The sequence below is a fragment of the Chrysemys picta genome, chromosome 8, assembly GCF_011386835.1.
Source record: "Chrysemys picta bellii isolate R12L10 chromosome 8, ASM1138683v2, whole genome shotgun sequence".
Lineage (NCBI taxonomy): Eukaryota > Metazoa > Chordata > Testudines > Emydidae > Chrysemys > Chrysemys picta.
In genome coordinates, this window is record NC_088798.1 from 15,086,842 (window position 1) to 15,107,627 (window position 20,786).

The following is a 20,786-nucleotide window of genomic DNA, read 5'->3' on the forward strand; positions in this document are numbered from 1 at the left end:
TGTTAGAGGATTTAAAATTCCCAACAAGATTAGAATAATTCCAAACCAGGTCAAATTTCAGATTTAAAAATCAGCAGATAAGCAATATTTCAACAATAATGTCCCATAAATGCATGTTTGCATTCAAAATATATGAGAGGAGCATACTTGCGCCCTACTGCTTTTTTTACTAACAGAAAATGGCATTTCATGTTTACCTTGTTCTTAAAGTACTGCCTGGCATAACTCTTTACTTGTAGAACAGTGCGACTTCCAACCAACTTGGCAATTTTTGTCCATCTTCGGCCAAATTTAGCCTGGTGTGACAAAATAAATTAAAATCAACGAATCTTTTCTACATCTAAGTATCATTCTTTATGCAAGGAGAAAAAGTTTTACAGAAGCAATTATTTATTAGAAATAAAAAATACTACTCAATCATTGCAAAAAGTCCTATTACCTAGACACTGGACAGCCAGAAATTATGTTTAAGCACCAAGTATTATGAATTCACTGCCCCTTTATTCGGAGACTCATCAATGGCCTGATCCTGAAAGCACTAAAAAACATACTGGTTATTACCTTGAGGAGTCCCATTGAAAGTAATTAAGTGTTTGCAGGACTGGATCATGCAGTTGTGTAATACTGTAGCACTCTGCATTCCACTCTTGCACACAAAAGAGCTCAACTTACTCAAAGTCTGAACCACAATCTAAATCTGCATCTAAATTGCTTAAATTAAAAGTTTACTCAGAGAGGAGCTAACAGCATATAGTATGTTGCTACAAAACGGACTGACCTCTTCCCTTTTAAGAGTTAAATACTGAATTATAGAAGTCTCATTAAATTAAAGCACTTCTAAATTTAAATAAGTCTCTTAGAACTCTGGTCCTGCTCTTTCCAAACAGGTCCATAGTTGTACATACCCACCTCATGCCATTTCTAAACTACACCGTATATAAAAAGTAAAAATCCAACAGTTCATATATGTGCACCTTCAGTCCAAGTACTCTGAATGAATAAAAGACCAGATTCAGACCCTGATCTCGCAAAGATTTATAAACATGCTTAATTTTATGCACTGAGAGTCCCACCAAAGTCAATGGAACTACTCACAGTATTAACAATATATGTTGAGTTTCTACAGGATTGGGGTCTTTAATTATGCACAAAAGGCAATGCTAACGCAACCTCAAGATTAAGATTTTTTTAAACTTTAAAATATGGTTCTAATTGAAAGTGATTAAAAGTTTCATTGGAGGAAATCAAAATTTATTGAGGGCCCATATCAAATGTGCTCATTTTAAAGTGAAAAGATTATTTTTCCTAACTGCCAGTCCTACATGCTTACCCTGGGTTCTAAAAGTCAAACTCGGTTCTTTTCTTTACACCCATTACCACTTGTAATAGATAGATACATTGGAGGCCAAATTCCTCCCATGCCAAATTCTTCCAGAGTGTCTAAATGCAAATTGACACACATGTATCTGTGCTAGACTGAGGGTGTTATATCATCAGATAAGTGAATCTAATCAGGAAGTTTGCATTGGTTCACCTTAAATGTGAATGTTTACTATGAAGCTATGTCCTCAACAATGTTCCCTCTAATTTTTTCCACCCATGTGCAGAATAAATTTTGTTATGTGCACCAAAGTAATGTGCGGATGTGTGCCACCAGTAGAAACAAAATACCTAGATATAATATATATTTTTTAAAAGTTACCAATAGGGATAATTACTCCAGCCAGGACAAGACAGGCATTTTAGAACTCACTATTCAAAGAATTAAATTTAAGTGTAAGAGAGAAATAAAAATTATGAAATGCATAGACCAGTCAAAAAACTAAAATAACACACTTTGAAAGAATAATTACAGAGAATATATGCGCATTGCAGGAAGTACCAAGAAGTAACAACAACAACAGTGTCGGGAGGTGTGTGACACAGACTGTGTGTGCTGACTGCTCGGGAAGTTTCTGAGAGATGCCCATCTGCTGTCTCTTTAAGGCACTCACTGAAAGCTCTCCTCCTCCTGAACCATGTTCCCTCCTCCCCCGCTCTGCAGAGATGGGGTACATGGGCCGGGGGGGCAGGAGGAGAGAAAGTGTGAGTGAGCTGGCTGCTGGGGAAGTCTCTGAGAAACCGTGTGCTGTCTCTTTAAGGCACTCACTCACCCAAAGACTTGCTCAGACCTCAGAGCTGCTGTGAGTCCTGAGCCCTGTCCCCTCTCCCCTGCTCTGTGGAGATGGGGTAGAGGGGCTGGGAGAGGGAGATACCCTGACATTAGCACCCTCCTTCCTACTGCTCTGCACAGCCAGCAGGAGGGTCCCAGGAGCAGCTGCAGGAGCAACGTGGCGGAAAAACAGTGGGGAGGGGGGGTGAGAGGGACACCTGAACACATGCTGCCAGCTGGATCTGTCTGGCTCTGCTAATCAACTGCGTGGCATCTGAATCTCTCCTGGGCAGCCGCCCAACCGCACAGCTTATAGGGAACACAGGGCCCCAATCATTCAAGAAGCTCTCTGCCAGAGGACCGATGTACCTTTGCAGGTCTGGGGTCTAAAGTTACCATGTAGGGAGGCACAATACTTTGCATCCTTCTAAATACTGTTTAAGCAGTATTACTTTCAATATTCTATAGCAATATGATTTTCAAAGTCAAAGTAGGCCCATTAAAAAGCAATGTCCACCACAACAGTCAAAGGCACTACTTGCAAAGGGCTATTTGCTTGACAAAATACAACTTTCTATACCCGGCTATTTCAGTTCAAGAGACGTCGAAAATAAAGTTACAAGAGTTAGAAATTTTTTAATGGCGAAAATGTATTTTTTACGTTGTCTTCATAATTAAAAAATGGATTAAATATTTTTGCTCAAACTTTCAAGACAATATTAATCTTTTGAAGAAACCAGGGCTGAAAAACTTTTACCTGCCAGGCCGACATTTGCTGAAGTTATGAACAACTCAAACATGGAATTAGAATAGAAATACTACAGCAGCCTTTACTTTAGCTGCTGTTAGTGCACCTTCTATAATATTATATATATATAAGCTTTAAAAAGAAAAGCATGCTTACAAAAATCATTAGACGTAATCATTGCAATGACACTACAAGAACACAACTTGCAATCATCCATCCAAGTAGTAATTAAGACTAATTCTGCTGTGTTTTACGTGTCAGATTAGATATATCGTCCAAAGAACAGCAAAGCCTTCTGTTTTCAAGCAAAGAACTAGCAAAGCCTTGCTAAAAATCAATGAGACTGGGAAGGTCCAGGGATTCACCCACCTGGATCTCCTTGCATTGTCAGGGGCCTGTGTCTGTTTATTGTCGTTTTTTCGCAGAGCAGTAGGTAAGAGAAAAATATTTTTAGAAAATCTGACTGGAAGTCACAAAAGTTAGCAGGATGATTCAGAAACTGGATCTGGGCAGGCAGACCCTTGTGAACAAACCAAGCTATGCTGACTTCGATGGAGATTCACAAACACAGATGTGACTGTGTGACCAGGGCCTAAGTGTGCCTGATTTACCATCCCATTGTTAACAATTGGAAATTATTTTTAACAAGTTAAAAATGAAAAATTAGCAACTTAGTGCACTGCAGTTATTTTTATTTTGCAATGAGAACTCCATTCTTTTTTTTATGAAAAAAGGTTAATATTGCATTTATTTTTTAAAATGAGCTCTTTTTTTTGTTTTGTTTACAGAAAATTGAACACTGAAAAATACAATATTTACCAGTCCTTGTTCAAATAGCTCTTTTTCTTCTATTGTCCACTTTACTGAGCCGCTTGCTGATTTTGTAGGTGAGCGAACCCTAAAAGAATAAGAAAATACAAGTGCCTTTTTCATGAATGCACATCTCCAAAAGATTACAACAATTTCTGAAATGTGGATTATTATACTTCTTTAACGGAAACTTAGGGGATTTGTTTTAAACTTTTATACTTTTGATGAGAGAACTAATTCTGGAAGGCTTTTGTATTACAGAAGTTAATTCAAAGCAGCACAACTTATTTTGCAGAGGGTTGTGTCTGGGGGGGGACAGGCAACAAGGAAACTGCAAGCAGTAGAAAGCCAACTGTAATTGTTCTTTTTTGTGATGTGGACATATCCTTCAGAAATCAAGTTAATTTAATACAGGCCATTTAACAGTCAAAAGGCAATGTCCCTTTAACAATCTTACACAACCAAAGAAACAAGACTAAAGGTTAAAGGGGAGGTACAACTGACTTTTTATGTTAGTGTTCTTTTTCATTTATGTTAAGTTAAAGAGCACTTAAAAATACAACTCAATTATTCAAAAAGTACATACATGACTTTTCCTGTTTTCTTATGTGGACTGTAAAACAAAAACAAAAAAAATGGTGACTGCTGATCTTAGCAAATATATACATTTCAAAGAAAGTCTCATTCCTGCCCCAAATTTCTACTATTCCATCATTTCTTTTCCCCTCAACAGCAATTTTACCTTTTCACAGACTTTTTGTCACCTTCCTTTTGATCAAGCCATATTTTTTCTGGAAGTGATTTATTAGATAAGTAATACCTGCAACCTTTACTAAGGAATTTTTGGATACAAAGAACAGAACTATATGCATGCAAAAATTCTGATAAAATTGCCACTGGTTTAAAATACTATTGCGTTAAACAAAGGAGGAAGTGACTGTTTGACTTTGTAAACCAAATACTCGCATTATTTCTAATAAACTAGCCATTCTGCTTCCTCCACAGCCTGTTTTCCCTTATGACTTTGACACAGTAGTAGGACATTTTCTTCTCATCAATATCAAACACTACAGCCTTTTTGCAATTCAAGTCTGAATAATTTATTCCCTTGGTAAAAATATTCTGTACTGACACTTTGTTGTTCCTCTGTAAAGTACTTTATTTCAAAGAAAAAAGGACAGGAAAACAGAGGAAACTCACATTTGTTAACATGGTCACCTAGCCAGCTAACTGGGATTAAGTATCTCAGCAATATTAGGAGCTCTCATATTGTCAAGAAGCATGAAGTGTTTCTCAGAAGTGGCATTAAAAGAGTTCTTGCAATGAATGGATTTTTTTTTAACCACCAAAGATATGAGTGAATGTTAAGTGGAAAAAAAACCAGGAGAATCATGAAGTTAGGGATGCATATATGAACTTTATGGATGTGTATATGAAAATTCCCTTGAAATAAAATACTTTGCAGTTATATAAACTCTGTCATCTGAGAAATGAAATGTGCTTTATATGCATTAATAATCATCACATCAGCCATCTGTGGTATTACTACTAAACTCATTTTAAAGATGGGAAACAGGCACAAAAAGGTTAAGGGTACATCTATGCTGCAAAGAAAAACCCGTGGCACCAACTCTCAGAACCCAATCAATTGACTCAGGCTTGTGGAACTAGGGCCGAGGGGCTAAAAATAGCAGTGTAGAAGATTCCCACCTGGGTTCTGAAACTCATGAGGGAGGGTCTCAGAGTCTAGGCTCCAGCCCGAGTAGAACCATCCACTGCTATTTTTATCTCTACAACCTGAGCTCCATGAGCCCAAGTCAATTGACCCAGGCTCTGAAACTTGGTGTAGCAGGTGTTTTATGGCAGTGTAGACATACCATATGAGACTCGCCAAAGCCTGAGGAAGCTGAGGGTTGCAGAGTGGCTGAGCAGGGTACTGAATTCAGGTGTATTATCTCATACTTCCATGCTCTAACTACTGGAGCACAGTGCTTCAAGTTCAGTAAACACTAATCTCTTTTAAAAGAATCCACTATATATCTGCTTCCTACTAGAACAGAGGATTTTATATTGCCCTAGGAAAGGAACAGACATATAAGCAATTTGATAAAAGGATACTCTTCTTCCAACAACATTTTCTCAATGACGGCCCTGTTCTCTTCACTAATGTTGCTATCCAGTGTCCATGGCTGGAAATGACAGACACATTTTTCAATTATTTTCTTTGACACACAAATATCTAACACTTCCTCTAAAGCAAAGCCAATCACAGGGGTGGTTTTTTGGTTGTTGTTTTTTTTTTAAAGATAAAAACATTAATTTATGTTCTCAAGTGGCTGGGGAAGAAATACAAAGTTTTGAAAATCTCGGTGAAAGATGTACCATTCATTTAAAACAGACAAACCAACCAAAAAGTCTTTATTGCCTATAAATTACTTACAAGGCCGTTATCCGTTCTCCAAGATGAATCAAGGTAGTGATCTTGCAATAAGCCAGAAGCTATATTTTCATAGTCTCTGTAATAAAATTTTCAATCATTTTAAAGGAAAAAAAAGATCTGAAAGCTCATATCATCAATAATGCAAACACTTGAAAAGAAAACAGGTAACCTTGTCAGAATTGACATAAAAATTGGGACTTTTATAGTGTTACTTGTATTCATTAACATAAGAATAACACAGAGATTCTAAAATTAAAAGAGGTCATTTATATTTTGTAGAAATATTATGTAGGCCTAGCCTTTCATAACATTTCCATTGAGCAAAGTGTAAATGAACCCCTCACAGAAAGGGACCTAACCTTTTCTTTAATATTTTTCAAACTGTTAGGGCTCTTACTAACAGTAGTATCTCTCTCTTCGTGTTGTAGAATCATGCATAAAGTATCAGCAAAATCAATTTCTGTTTTACTGAAAAGTTAAAAATTTTCTTCCAAAAGAGACTGAAAAGAAAGTGGGAGCAAAGCTGTGAAGTATAAATACATAACACAGGCACCAGAGTCTTGTAGTTGTTAGAAGACAGAAGTTTTATTTTCAGCTGTCACTGCCTTCTTGCTTGATCCTCATTTAACCTCTGTCCCTCAATTTCCCCAGGTGTAAAATAGAAACAACCCCCTTGGTAAAGGTCCAAGATCCCTGTAGGAAAGATACTATTTTAGAAAAATGTAATTCTTAAGGATAATCAAATATCAGTCTTTAATAAAACTGGCAACCAGGGCCGGCGCAACCAATTAGGTGACCTAGGCAGTCGCCTGGGATGCTACAATTTGGGGGGCGGCGACTGCGGCAGTATTTCGGCGGCGGGACCTTCCGCCACCTCTGTGGGGGGAGGCATTTCGGGGCGGGACCTTCTGCCGCCTCGGGCGGCAGAAAAGCTGGCGGCGCTCCTGCTGATAACCTTCACATTTACTAGTATTTAGGGCACAGCTGTACGATGTGATACTTCATGGCATTAATACTTTAAGAAACCCAGAAACAAGTCCTATGGTTATAGAAGCTCTCACTTTAGTATATTGCATATATTGTATATGCTAAGTAAGCTAGTGGAAGCTCAGGGAACACTTTGGACTACTAAGTTTTTTTTTTTGTTTAGCTGCATTAAGTAAGAAATTACTGTAATTGAGAGGAAAATGGACAATTCCTATGAGAACTGTTTTGGAAAATATTATGTATTCTTAAAATCTTTTATATTCCCCTTCAGAAAGGGACAAATATTCTGAAAGTATTCTGAGTTTAAGATGCTGCTGCTGTGTGAAGAATAAACACATCAGCATTTGATTCACTTAGAAGCCATCATTTGAGGTTGATGATGAGGGTAAAGTATCGTCACCTTCCGCTAAGCATAAAAAATTGCACTGAGATTACAAAAGGAGAAAGAGACTGAGGACTGTGGGGTCCAACTGCACATGCAAATCCTTTCAATAAAGGGAAAGCAAAATGCTAACGTGCCTGGACTTCCTTTGTGACCATAAAAAGTAACAACGAGTAAAGAGTTTTTTAAACTTCACAGAATCATTGAAAGAGATGGAGAAAAACTATTAGCTCATTTACCCCAACATCCTGTCACTGCAGGATTGTTATATCGGTCATTGCTTTGTCCAGTCTAATCTGGTCATTTTCAGGGCAAGTCTACAAATAAAAAGCGGCAGCGCTGTAGCTGCACCGATGTAGCATATTTTTGAGAATGCTATTATGTTTCTCCTGTTGGGGTATTTCACCTCCTTGAGAGGCGGTAGCTATGTTGACAGGAGAAACTCTCCTGTCAGCATAGTCCTGTCTACACCAGGGGTTAGGTCAGTACAACTGCGTCACTCAGAGGTGTGGATTTTTCACATCCTGAGCGACATAGTTATACTGATATAAGTTTGTCATCTAGACCCGGCCTAAGTGAGGCAATTACTATCGTCCTGGGGAAATTACCATACAAACTGACATTTTACGGTTGGAAAATGTTCCCTAATAATCAACATAAGATTTCCTTAGTTCAACTTCATCCAATTACTAGGAAACTCAACCTTCCCTGAAAACAGTTATTAGCCATGAGCCCCCCTGAGATGGTGCTGAAAACAGTTTAACTGATAAACAAGACTAAACTCTTTTCTCCCACCAGTTCCAGGTATCCCACTGGAGACAATATATCAGTTTCTTAGAGTGGAGAAAGCTCTAATTATAGGCCCCCCTTGGTACATACTAAAAAAAAAAAAAATTATCTTCCTACATAAAATACATTTGACCCAGAACACCATTTTCAGAAATATACAAAAAATGTGATTTTAGGCATCAGAAAATTTGAGAACCATGAAGATGGGCAGTGCATGCAATAAACACCCCAGGTTACACACATCCCACATGGGCTCCTTCTGCAAAACAGTTTTATTTTATAAAGCACCTGTCACACACACTATGGCTTGGCCTACACTGAAAAGTTATACTGGCATACATATGTCATTCAGAGGTGTGAAAAAACACACCTGACTGAGGTATCTATGCCAACAAAACCCCAATGGAGATGCACCATGTTGACAGAGGAGGGCTTCTATTGACATAGCTAACTTTGATCAGGGAGGTGGTGGTCTATGCAGACAGAAAAACTTGTGATAGCAAAGGCTGTCTTTATACTACAGGACTATGCCTCAATAGCTATGCAGGTGTAGTCTCCGTAGTGTAGACATAGTCTTCATCCCAAAGTTGCTTTGGAGAGTTCAGTATAGATGCAGAAGCTGATTATTAATGAGCAAGAGAAAAATTAAGAAGTCTGAAACAGGAAAGGTGAGACAAGTGAAGTAGAGCTACACATGGGCAGGTCATATTCAGTTTTGCCAACTCTCACGTCTTGCCATATTTTTCATAAAGCTCCAGCTTCTGGATTCAAGTCCTTAGCTCAGAATCTCCGTTTCCATTTGAAACCAGAAGGGAAGTTTCAAACCCTTATGGTTGCACCCAAGGCTCAAAAAACACGACCCGAGTGGCCCCATGAAGACTCAGAAACCAGGCGGTAAACAAAACTGGCCCAGAATTTATTGTTCTTTTTCAAAATCGTTTCTTTCACACCAATCTCATGGTGTTTGAGGCCTGACTCTGGCTTTTCACACGCCTGGGGCAGCCAATGGCGTTTCTATGGCACCTTCTGCCCCAAGCGCTCTCCACCGGGGTCCCTGACCCACCGAAGCGCAGGGCCGGTGGAGGGGAGGGGGGGCGATACCCTGGCCGCTCCCGCGCCCCCCGTCTGACGGGCTGTGCCATGGGAGGATGCCCTGGCCCTGCCGCCCCGGAGGAAAGGCCGGTTCCCACCCCGACATCCCCTCGCCCGTGCGCTGTCCAGCCAGGCCGCCTCCGCACGAGGGGCGCCCGCGGCCTGCAGCCGCGCCAGGCTCCCCGCCGCGGGGCCACGCTGCGAGGGGGCTGAAGAGAAGCGAGCCCCGATCTCCCCACAGGGGCCAGGGGGAGTCTCCCCGCGCGGGTGAGCGGCGTCTCAGGGGGAGGAGAGCTGAGCTCTCCCGGGGGCGGAGTCTCCCCAGCCCGCTCGCTCACCCCCGCAGCGCCCCGCCGGCCGCGGCTGCTGCCGCATCCCCTTCGACGTCCACATCCGCCTCCTCCGCAGCCGCCATGATTCCGCCCCGGCCGCCGTCTGATCGCGCGAGAGAGGCGGGGCCTCAGGACCACACCCCCTCCCGCAGACCCGCCCTCCCCATGCAACTGAGCAGGCGCAAAACTGTGAGCATGCGCAGGGCAACGTTTGAAGCCGCGCCCGACGTTCACGCTGCTGCTTCTATGATTCTATTTCTACCCTCTTCGCTTCATCAGTCAGTATCTGCCTCTGCCGCCTGGCGGAGGAGCGGGGCGGAGCGGGGCAAATACGGGGAGAAAGAGGAGCGACTCCCTAAGGGAAGGAGAAGAGAGGGGCAAATACCCAGGGGCAAATACCCAGGGGAGGGGGGAAGAAAGGGGGCAAATACCAGGGGAAGGGGGAAGAGAAGGGTAAATACCCAGGGGGAAGGGAAGCGAGGGGCAAATACCCAGGGGAGGGGAAGAAGAAGAAGGTGCAGGAGCTCAGGTTTGTTGCTGATTCCTCCTGCCACACACACAGCTCCAGCTCACCCTCTGATGTTCATCCCCAGATGTTCAAATCTAGCACCCTCCCTTCAGAATGGGTCTCCTCCCAATTCACCAGCCCAGTGTTTCCCCTACCTCTGCCACATCTTGCTAACTGCAGCAGGGTAGAAGTGCTGTGCAATTGAAACAGTGGCTGTGGAGCACACAGTTCAGTTCGCCTTTCTGCTCCACTTGGAGCTGTTTGAATCCTAAATCAGAGTCACTATGGCTGGAGTTGAAAGTGTCAAAGACTTGGAAAAAGCAACAGAGGGTCCTGTGGCACCTTTGAGACTAACAGAAGTACTGGGAGCATAAGCTTTCGTGGGTAAGAACCTCACTTCTTCAGATGCAAGTAATGGAAATCTCCAGAGGCAGGTATATATCAGTGTGGAGATAACGAGGTTAGTTCAATCAGGGAGGGTGAGGTGCTCTGCTAGCAGTTGAGGTGTGAACACCAAGGGAGGAGAAACTGTTTCTGTAGTTGGATAGCCATTCACAGTCTTTGTTTAATCCTGATCTGATGGTGTCAAATTTGCAAATGAACTGGAGCTCAGCAGTTTCTCTTTGGAGTCTGGTCCTGAAGTTTTTTTGCTGTAAGATGGCTACCTTTACATCTGCTATTGTGTGGCCAGGGAGGTTGAAGTGTTCTCCTACAGGTTTTTGTATATTGCCATTCCTGATATCTGACTTGTGTCCATTTATCCTCTTGCGTAGTGACTGTCCAGTTTGGCCAATGTACATAGCAGAGGGGCATTGCTGGCATATGATGGCATATATAACATTGGTGGACGTGCAGGTGAATGAGCCGGTGATGTTGTAGCTGATCTGGTTAGGTCCAGTGATGGTGTTGCTGGTGTAGATATGTGGGCAGAGTTGGCATCGAGGTTTGTTGCATGGGTTGGTTCCTGAGTTAGAGTTGTTATGGTGCGGTGCGTGGTTGCTGGTGAGAACATGCTTGAGGTTGGCAGGTTGTCTGTGGGCGAGGACTGGCCTGCCTCCCAAGGTCTGTGAAAGTGAGGGATCATTGTCCAGGATGGGTTGTAGATCACTGATGATGCGTTGGAGAGGTTTAAGCTGAGGACTGTAGGTGATGGCCAGTGGAGTTCTGTTGGTTTCTCTTCTGGGCCTGTCTTGTAGCAGGAGGCTTCTGGGTACACGTCTGGCTCTGTTGATTTGTTTCTTTATTTCCTTGTGTGGGTATCGTAGTTTTGAGAATGCTTGGTGAAGATCTTGTAGGTGTTGGTCTCTGTCTGAGGGGTTGGAGCAGATGCGATTGTACCTCAGTGCTTGGCTGTAGACGATGGATCGTGTGGTGTGACCGGGGTGGAAGCTGGAGGCATGAAGGTAGGCGTAGCGGTCGGTGGGTTTTCGGTATAGGGTGGTGTTAATGTGGCCATCGCTTATTAGTACGGTGGTGTCCAGGAAGTGGACCTCCCGTGTAGATTGGTCCAGGCTGAGGTTGATGGTGGGGTGGAAGCTGTTGAAAGCATGGTGGAATTCTTCCAGGGTCTCCTTCCCATGGGTCCAGATGATGAAGATGTCATCAATATAGCGTAGGTAGAGAAGGGGTATGAGTGGACGAGAGCTGAGGAAGCGTTGTTCCAGGTCAGCCATAAAAATGTTGGCATATTGTGGGGCCATGCGGGTGCCCATAGCGGTGCCACTGGTCTGGAGGTATATATTGTCACCAAATTTGAAATAATTGTGCGTGAGGATAAAGTCACAGAGCTCAGCAATAAGTTGTGCTGTGTCATCATCAGGGATACTGTTCCTGACAGCTTGTATTCCATCTGTATGTGGGATTTTTGTGTAGAGAGCCTCTACATCCATGGTGGCTAGGATGGTGTTTTCTGGGAGGTCACCAATGCATTGTAGTTTTCTCAGGAAATCTGTGGTGTCACGGAGATAGCTGGGAGTGCTGGTGGCGTAGGGTCTGAGTAGGGAGTCCACATATCCAGACAGTCCTTCAGTGAGAGTGCCAATGCCCGAGATGATGGGGCGTCCAGGATTTCCAGGTTTGTGGATCTTAGGTAGTAGATAGAATAATCCCGGTCGGGGCTCTAAGGGTATGTTGATTTGTTCCTGTGTTAGTGTAGGGAGTGTCCTGAGTAGATGGTGCAGTTTCTTGGTGTATTCCTCAGTGGGATCTGAGGAAAGCGGCCTGTAGAATTTGGTATTGGAGAGTTGTCTGGCAGCCTCCTTCTGGTAGTCAGACCTGTTCATGATGACAACAGCACCTCCTTTATCAGCCTCAAGAAAGAGCTCTCCAACCTGGAGACTTTCATAAATAACCAACCCTCCACACAAATGGACTTTACTAAAATAAGACAAGAGATCTACATTACACACTTCACCTCTCTACAAAGGAAAAAGGACCGTAAGCTGTCTAAAATCCTTCCTGCCACATGGGGCCACAACAGGGGCACCCCTAACTCACCCAGCAATATCGTCAATTTATCCAGCTACACACTCAACCCAGCAGAAGAGTCTGTCCTATCTCGGGGACTCTCCTTTTGCCCCAGCACCCCCACGAACATGATACAGTTCTGTGGTGATCTGGAAGCCTACTTTCGCCGCCTCCGACTCAAAGAATACTTTCATGATAACACTGAACAGCGCACTGATACACAGATACCCTCCCACCAACAACACAGGAAGAAGAACTCCACATGGACTCCTCCTGAGGGTCGAAATGACAGTCTGGACCTATACATAGAATGCTTCCGCCGACGTGCACAGGCAGAAATTGTGGAAAAACAACATCGCTTGCCTCATAACCTAAGTCGTGCAGAACGCAATGCCATCCACAGCCTCAGAAACCACCCTGACATTATCATCAAAGAGGCTGATAAAGGAGGTGCTGTTGTCATCATGAACAGGTCTGACTACCAGAAGGAGGCTGCCAGACAACTCTCCAATACCAAATTCTACAGGCCGCTTTCCTCAGATCCCACTGAGGAATACACCAAGAAACTGCACCATCTACTCAGGACACTCCCTACACTAACACAGGAACAAATCAACATACCCTTAGAGCCCCGACCGGGATTATTCTATCTACTACCTAAGATCCACAAACCTGGAAATCCTGGACGCCCCATCATCTCGGGCATTGGCACTCTCACTGAAGGACTGTCTGGATATGTGGACTCCCTACTCAGACCCTACGCCACCAGCACTCCCAGCTATCTCCGTGACACCACAGATTTCCTGAGAAAACTACAATGCATTGGTGACCTCCCAGAAAACACCATCCTAGCCACCATGGATGTAGAGGCTCTCTACACAAAAATCCCACATACAGATGGAATACAAGCTGTCAGGAACAGTATCCCTGATGATGACACAGCACAACTTATTGCTGAGCTCTGTGACTTTATCCTCACGCACAATTATTTCAAATTTGGTGACAATATATACCTCCAGACCAGTGGCACCGCTATGGGCACCCGCATGGCCCCACAATATGCCAACATTTTTATGGCTGACCTGGAACAACGCTTCCTCAGCTCTCGTCCACTCATACCCCTTCTCTACCTACGCTATATTGATGACATCTTCATCATCTGGACCCATGGGAAGGAGACCCTGGAAGAATTCCACCATGCTTTCAACAGCTTCCACCCCACCATCAACCTCAGCCTGGACCAATCTACACGGGAGGTCCACTTCCTGGACACCACCGTACTAATAAGCGATGGCCACATTAACACCACCCTATACCGAAAACCCACCGACCGCTACGCCTACCTTCATGCCTCCAGCTTCCACCCCGGTCACACCACACGATCCATCGTCTACAGCCAAGCACTGAGGTACAATCGCATCTGCTCCAACCCCTCAGACAGAGACCAACACCTACAAGATCTTCACCAAGCATTCTCAAAACTACGATACCCACACAAGGAAATAAAGAAACAAATCAACAGAGCCAGACGTGTACCCAGAAGCCTCCTGCTACAAGACAGGCCCAGAAGAGAAACCAACAGAACTCCACTGGCCATCACCTACAGTCCTCAGCTTAAACCTCTCCAACGCATCATCAGTGATCTACAACCCATCCTGGACAATGATCCCTCACTTTCACAGACCTTGGGAGGCAGGCCAGTCCTCGCCCACAGACAACCTGCCAACCTCAAGCATGTTCTCACCAGCAACCACGCACCGCACCATAACAACTCTAACTCAGGAACCAACCCATGCAACAAACCTCGATGCCAACTCTGCCCACATATCTACACCAGCAACACCATCACTGGACCTAACCAGATCAGCTACAACATCACCGGCTCATTCACCTGCACGTCCACCAATGTTATATATGCCATCATATGCCAGCAATGCCCCTCTGCTATGTACATTGGCCAAACTGGACAGTCACTACGCAAGAGGATAAATGGACACAAGTCAGATATCAGGAATGGCAATATACAAAAACCTGTAGGAGGACACTTCAACCTCCCTGGCCACACAATAGCAGATGTAAAGGTAGCCATCTTACAGCAAAAAAACTTCAGGACCAGACTCCAAAGAGAAACTGCTGAGCTCCAGTTCATTTGCAAATTTGACACCATCAGATCAGGATTAAACAAAGACTGTGAATGGCTATCCAACTACAGAAACAGTTTCTCCTCCCTTGGTGTTCGCACCTCACCCTCCCTGATTGAACTAACCTCGTTATCTCCACACTGATATATACCTGCCTCTGGAGATTTCCATTACTTGCATCTGAAGAAGTGAGGTTCTTACCCACGAAAGCTCATGCTCCCAGTACTTCTGTTAGTCTCAAAGGTGCCACAGGACCCTCTGTTGCTTTTTACAGATTCAGACTAACACGGCTACCCCTCTGATAAAAGACTTGGAAGTAGATTAGGCTTTTGGCAGGTTTAGGAACTGGTCTGGTCTAAGTCATTTCCTACTGATGTAGTTAGAATAGTGCGAACTTCTAAAGTAGGCATTGTAAGGTGCCAACCACAAGGGGGACCTGCTTCTACTGCAATATGAATAGTACTGCAACAATATAAAGCAGAGCTTATATCAATGCAGTTTATTCCACTAGTTATCTACATTAGTGTCTACATCAATATTGTTACAGTGGTGCAAATTATTCCAATGTAGGCAAGACCCTGGTCTTCCTTTCACTATCCAACAGTGCACAAAAGGGGGTTGGAAATCTGAATCCACTGCTTCTCAGTCATATGCTTCCCAGAACTAAGGGACAGGTACCCAGAGAGCACTCTAACTGAAACAGTTTAGGAGAGTGCTAATGTGGATATGAGGCAAAGGTTCTGATTCAGCCTGGCTAGTGTAGATTGCTGAATTGTTTGTGCTTTAACTGGTTCAATAATGAATGATGCAAGTCAGTAGTGTATATACAGCATAAGTGAATGATCATGGGCATAGAGGACATTAGAAACAGAATTGGAGGTCAGGAATTCCTGTCCAAAGCGAGTCTTGCTAACATAGCTACTCCCAAGCACGACCTTACTGTAGTAAGCCATACCAGTGCGCGTAACTTTTTACATCAGTGCAGCACATCTACAGTAAGGGTTTCCATCTGTGCAGCTATATCAATGTATCCTGCAAAAAAAAAAAAAAAAAAAGCATCTGGACAGGTGCACTTTCTAGCCTTTTTATAAATTTAACCTAAATAAATAAATGAAATAGAGAATACTTGGTTAAAATGTGCTCCATTCCATTAGGTTCATCTTTCGATTTGTGAAGGCATCAGCTTGTAATACAATGGGAGTTCCTGACCAGCGAAGGGATATTTAGCATTGTCTTCTCTGAATGGAAAATGAAAAACCACTCCAGCTGTCTGCCGTCATTGTAGGGACTGCCAGTGAGCCCAGCCAAGAGGGGAATGTGGGCTGGCTTGGCTAGAGTGAATTACTACATCCCAAGAAGAGTGAGCTCTAAGAAGTCTTATGCTCTAGGATGATCAAAGACTCCACTCACCCTGGGCTGAGACTATGAACCTTGGCTATGAAATGCTCCTGTTGTCTTGGAATAAAACTCTGGCACAAGGAGTCCTTTCACTTTCATTGGAAGTGAGGCTGTGAGAAGCTTTTTGTTTTAATTTAGGGAGCTCTGGCTGAAGCCTCTTTCCTCTGGTTATTTGAGTTTCAAACCCTGGATGAATTGTTTTTTTCAGATGGCCTTGGCTTTCCAGATCTGTTTTTCAGTTCCATAAGAGACCTTTTACCCTTTGCGCTAAATTAGATCAACAGTGATAATGATGGGGATGGCAAAATACAGCAAGGGTAAGGATCATTATCAGGTAAAACATGACTTCAGATTTGGTTCTATTAGAAAGCTTTTATACAATTACCAACCAATAAAAATATGTCCAATTTAAAGAAAAATCCACAGGAAATACTAAAATTAACGAACACTTCACTGCAGCATATGCAGTCTAAACATTGCAGCTTTGTGCTAGAACATGTGAGCTTGAAAGAAACTCATTACAAACAACTGTGAAACTGACTAGTGTGTTTTCATTGTCCATGCTGAGAAAAGCAAAAAGTAAACAAACAGCATAGATCAGGGGTAGGCAACCTATGGCACGTGAGCTGATTTTCAGTGGCACTCACACTGGCCGGGTCCTGGCCACCGGTCCAGGGGGGCTCTGCATTTTAATTTAATTTTAAATGAAGCTTCTTAAACATTTTAAAAGCCTTATTTACTTTACATACACCAATAGTTTAGTTATATATTATAGACTTATAGAAAGAGACCTTCTGAAAATGTTAAAATGTATTACCGGCACACGAAACTTTAAATCAGAGTGAATAAATGAAGACTCGGCACACCACTTCTGAAAGGTTGCCGACTCCTGGCATAGATAGTGACATGTAAAATGAAAATGTATTTTTATAATCTTAGTTGCTGTTTGTAACATAGAAAAGGAAATTTCTGTAACAAACATGATTTTAACCAAACACTAACATTTTAATTAAACTTAAATATACTGGTTAATATTGTATTTGAATATTTAGCACTTTTTGACTAACCTCAACCGTAACTAGACAACCGCAACCATTCAAAAATCTTGAGTCAGGCCCCAGAAAATCTTGATAGATCATCTTAAAAGTCCTGATTTTAAAAAATAATAAATCTAGGATTCTTATTTTCATTCTGATTTTTGAGCCTGTCATGTTCACTTTTTCAAGCTTTACTTTTCAACAGCAAGGGGCTAGAAACTTAACTTATTTTTTTAACATAAAAGATGAGATTTGTTCATGCTCATTTGACTCTTAAAGCTGGGTCTCTAAGAAAGACACCAAATATCATGAGATTCATAATAAAATCAAGAGAGTTGGCAACACATAGTAGATCAACAATGGGCTTTATATCTTTATGTGTATATATATTTACCACCTCTGATCATTAGCTTATTTTTACCAGCCCCAGCTTCATTCTTAGTTATCCTTATATCAATCGTTATCAACCGTGCCCAGGTACATATGATTTTAATGTCTGAACTAAATCCTATATATCCAGATTGTGTGAAATTATAATCTTGCACTTAAAATGTATTCCTCATCACAAATTCATCTTATTAACATTTTCTTTTTCAAAAGTGTTACAATCTGAGCTTGGTTGTCACTTGTGCTAAATTCTGCTACTTGCAGCGGAGTCTTTTTGAGGCTATTAGTAGCTTGTAAGTTTGCTTTCTCTCCCTGAGCCCAGCTGACAAGTGAGTTTACGGAGTTAAAATGACCAGCCTTGCAAGCACAATGCAATGGGGTATCCTTGTTGTTGTCTAAAGCATTAATGGCTGACCCATTGCTCAACAACAAATTTATCAAGTCACCGTGTCCATGTTCTGCTGCAAGATGCAGTGGAGTCTTTCTCCAGATATTTTTATCATCAATATTTTTATTCTTCCCTGCTGTCAAAAGGATCCGTACTATCTCTGCATTGCCTTTGATGGTCGCATAGTGCATTGGTGTGCAGCCATCCATGTCCTTAATTCCAAATCTGGCCTTCTGGGCTAACAGAACTTTAACTGTATTGAGATGGCCTCCCATAGCTGCAGTGTGAAGTGGGGTCTTTTTCTCCTTGTCCATTGCATTGGGATCAGCATTAAAACTAAGAAGCAGCTCCACCATTGCATGATCTCCCTTTTCAGCAGCAAGATGTAAGGGTGTCTCTGACTGCTTATCCTTTACATTAACGTTGGCTTTGTGATTCAGCAGCTGTTGAGCAACATCAACATTACCTCTTTGGCTTGCGACATGCAAGGGAGTGACTAATTCCTTAGTGACAGCATTAATTTTGGCCCCAGCATTGATTAAAATGTCAACTATTGATCCCTTATTATGAAATGCAGCAACATGGAGCGGGGTTTGCTCTCCCTGGCTTGTGATGTTAGCATTCATCCCTTTGCGGAGAAGCAGATTTGTTATGGAGACTGCCCCGGCTTGAACTGCCAAGTGTAAAACCGTGTTTGAGTTGGGCATCTTCTCCTCCAAACTAGCCCCCTTTGCGATGAGAACTTCAGCAGTCTCTGTTTTACCCATTTCACATGCCATGAGTAAAGGTGTGTACTGCATTTCATTGTGGGCGTTGATATCTGTGCCTCTGTCAACTAAAGCTGCTACAATGCCATGCAGGTTCTTCTGGACAGCTTTAAAAAGAGCTGACACCATCATGTCAGGGGACAATCCTTTAGAATATTCCAGCAGTATTCTGAATATGGATTGTCTGTTATTATTGAAGGCTACATCAATGATGTTAGAGTCAATGCTGGCACCAGCTTCTAGCAACACCTTTGCAGTTTTCTCAAATCCCTGGGAAATGGCATAACCCAAAGCAGTCTGTCCCTTCTCTTCCTTTGCATCAACTGGGGCACCATTCTTTAAAAGCATTTGTGCCAGGTTGCTCTCATCTTTGAGAGCTGCCATGTGTAAGAAGTTTTGCTGGTTCTTGTAGCATCTTGCTTCTTCTTTCAGGATCCTCTTCAGTATGTGAGTGTGGTGGTTCTGAGCAGCCAAATGAAGTGGGGTCTTGGCTTCTTTATCCAAACTGTATATGTAGGCACCAGCTTGGAGAAGCACTTTCACTGCATCATCCTGGCCTTTTTCAGCGGCCCTGTGCAGTGGTGTTCTTCCTTTTTTATCCTTTACATTTAGTTTAGCACCTTTGTTAATTAAATATTCAATTATTGCGAGATGTCCATTAGCAGCTGCAATATGCAGAAGTGTTTCATTTGAGGCGTTTACTGCATTAATATCATTCTCCTTCAATACTTTCGCTAGATCGGAAAGATCACCTTTAGCAGCTGCATCAAAGATACTAACAGCATTAGAATGGTCTTTCTTAGGTTTTGCTGCAGGTAAATTTTGTGTTTGTTTAACTTTCTCTTTAGTTGCTCTTTCTTGCTTTGATAAAATCTGTCTAGGAATATCCTTCTTCTCTTGGTTTTGTTCACTGGTCGTTTCAATCCATTCCTTGTCCTTTTCAAGTAGATATCCTACCAGTTGTCTTCTAGCATCTCCAATACTTTCATTCACATCACTGACATATTTTTTTATTCTATTATATAGATTTGGCTCCACTTGTTTTAGACATGGATAAAAAAACAGCCTGCAAGCTCGCTCACCTTGAGAAACCAGGATATCCAAAACCCGGGAGTTCTTTGCTCTTCGTGTTCTGTAGTAGGACATAACCATTTTTTTCTCTGGTGTAAAAATACCATTGTCTATCAGCCAATTAAGAAGATGGTCTGGGTTGTTTAAGCCTTCTACCAGTTCTTCCTTTTTTGTCTTTAGGACTTCTATGGCATATGGATTTGTAAACAAGCTGTTTAAATACATGATGATATGAGTAACTTCTCAAAAATGAATTAAATTATCATTTGAAATTGAGCTTGACAGTGGAACAGCAGAGCAGGATCACATTATTTCACAAATTCTTTCATAAAGAACTGTTGTACCAACAACTGTAGTTCAATTAGAAATCATTGAAGAATACTGGGAAAGAAATCCCAAACTCCTCACCTTTAGTTTTCCATCTTTGTTAGAAGTTCTCTGATCCTCTTTGCTATTCCTTAGCAACAAGTAGAGTTGAGTAACATAACAAACCAAAACACAAATCAAAATAATAAATGTATTCTGTCCAATATGGCTATTTTGCAAAAGATGGCTAATAAAATTAAAGAGGAAAAACTGCTTTTCTGAAGTTGGTAGTTAAGCTGCAGATCTTTGTTTACCAGGTTCCTCTTGAGGTATAAACTTTTCTGTTTGCTTCTTGTAGGCGGCAATGTGACCAATTGTCAAATGTGACAAAACAAAATCAACAGCGTAGTTACTGTTGCTATAATTACATTAGCCTTTGTGTAACGTTAGATAAAATTGTACACACTGATAGCTATGTAGGGGAAAACCCCCAAACATACAAGAATTCAAATAATAACAAAACACTAAACGAAAAAGTGCGCGATTAAAAAAATAGAGCCATTCCAAATTTGTTTAATAATTTCA

The 20,786-nt window shown here is 42.2% G+C and overlaps 2 protein-coding genes across 10 annotated transcripts in view; both read right to left on the bottom strand.

The window, feature by feature from the left end:
- Window positions 1-9,915, bottom strand: part of MYSM1 (Myb like, SWIRM and MPN domains 1) — a 31,054-nt gene extending 21,139 nt beyond the window's left edge. For 3 of the 9 annotated variants that reach the window (XM_005284792.4, XM_024104889.3, XM_024104887.3), the window contains exons 1-7: window positions 9,739-9,894; window positions 6,151-6,226; window positions 5,829-5,899; window positions 4,453-4,530; window positions 4,297-4,323; window positions 3,720-3,798; window positions 198-296 (exon numbers count right to left, since the gene is read on the bottom strand). In XM_005284792.4, the coding sequence (XP_005284849.2) occupies window positions 198-296; window positions 3,720-3,798; window positions 4,297-4,323; window positions 4,453-4,530; window positions 5,829-5,899; window positions 6,151-6,226; window positions 9,739-9,815 (507 nt within the window). In that variant the 5' untranslated portion in view covers window positions 9,816-9,894. Of the gene's footprint in view, window positions 1-197; window positions 297-3,719; window positions 3,799-4,296; window positions 4,324-4,452; window positions 4,531-5,828; window positions 5,900-6,150; window positions 6,227-6,703; window positions 6,845-9,738 lie in introns of those variants that run through there. The other 6 variants (XM_024104888.3, XM_065553920.1, XM_065553918.1 and 3 more) reach the window with 4 other exon arrangements.
- A 6,682-nt stretch (window positions 9,916-16,597) lies between these two features.
- LOC101953964 (CARD- and ANK-domain containing inflammasome adapter protein-like) lies at window positions 16,598-20,537 on the bottom strand. The gene has a single exon (XM_005284796.4). The coding sequence runs from the start codon at window positions 20,118-20,120 to the stop codon at window positions 17,853-17,855; it is 2,268 nt and encodes a 755-aa protein (XP_005284853.2). The 5' UTR covers window positions 20,121-20,537; the 3' UTR covers window positions 16,598-17,852.
- Between the last annotated feature and the right edge of the window lie 249 nt (window positions 20,538-20,786).

What these genes read in the sequence shown, in the direction of transcription:
- LOC101953964 (XM_005284796.4), bottom strand. Translation starts at nt 20,120, where the DNA reads ATGTATTTAAACAGCTTGTTTACAAATCCATATGCCATAGAAGTCCTA.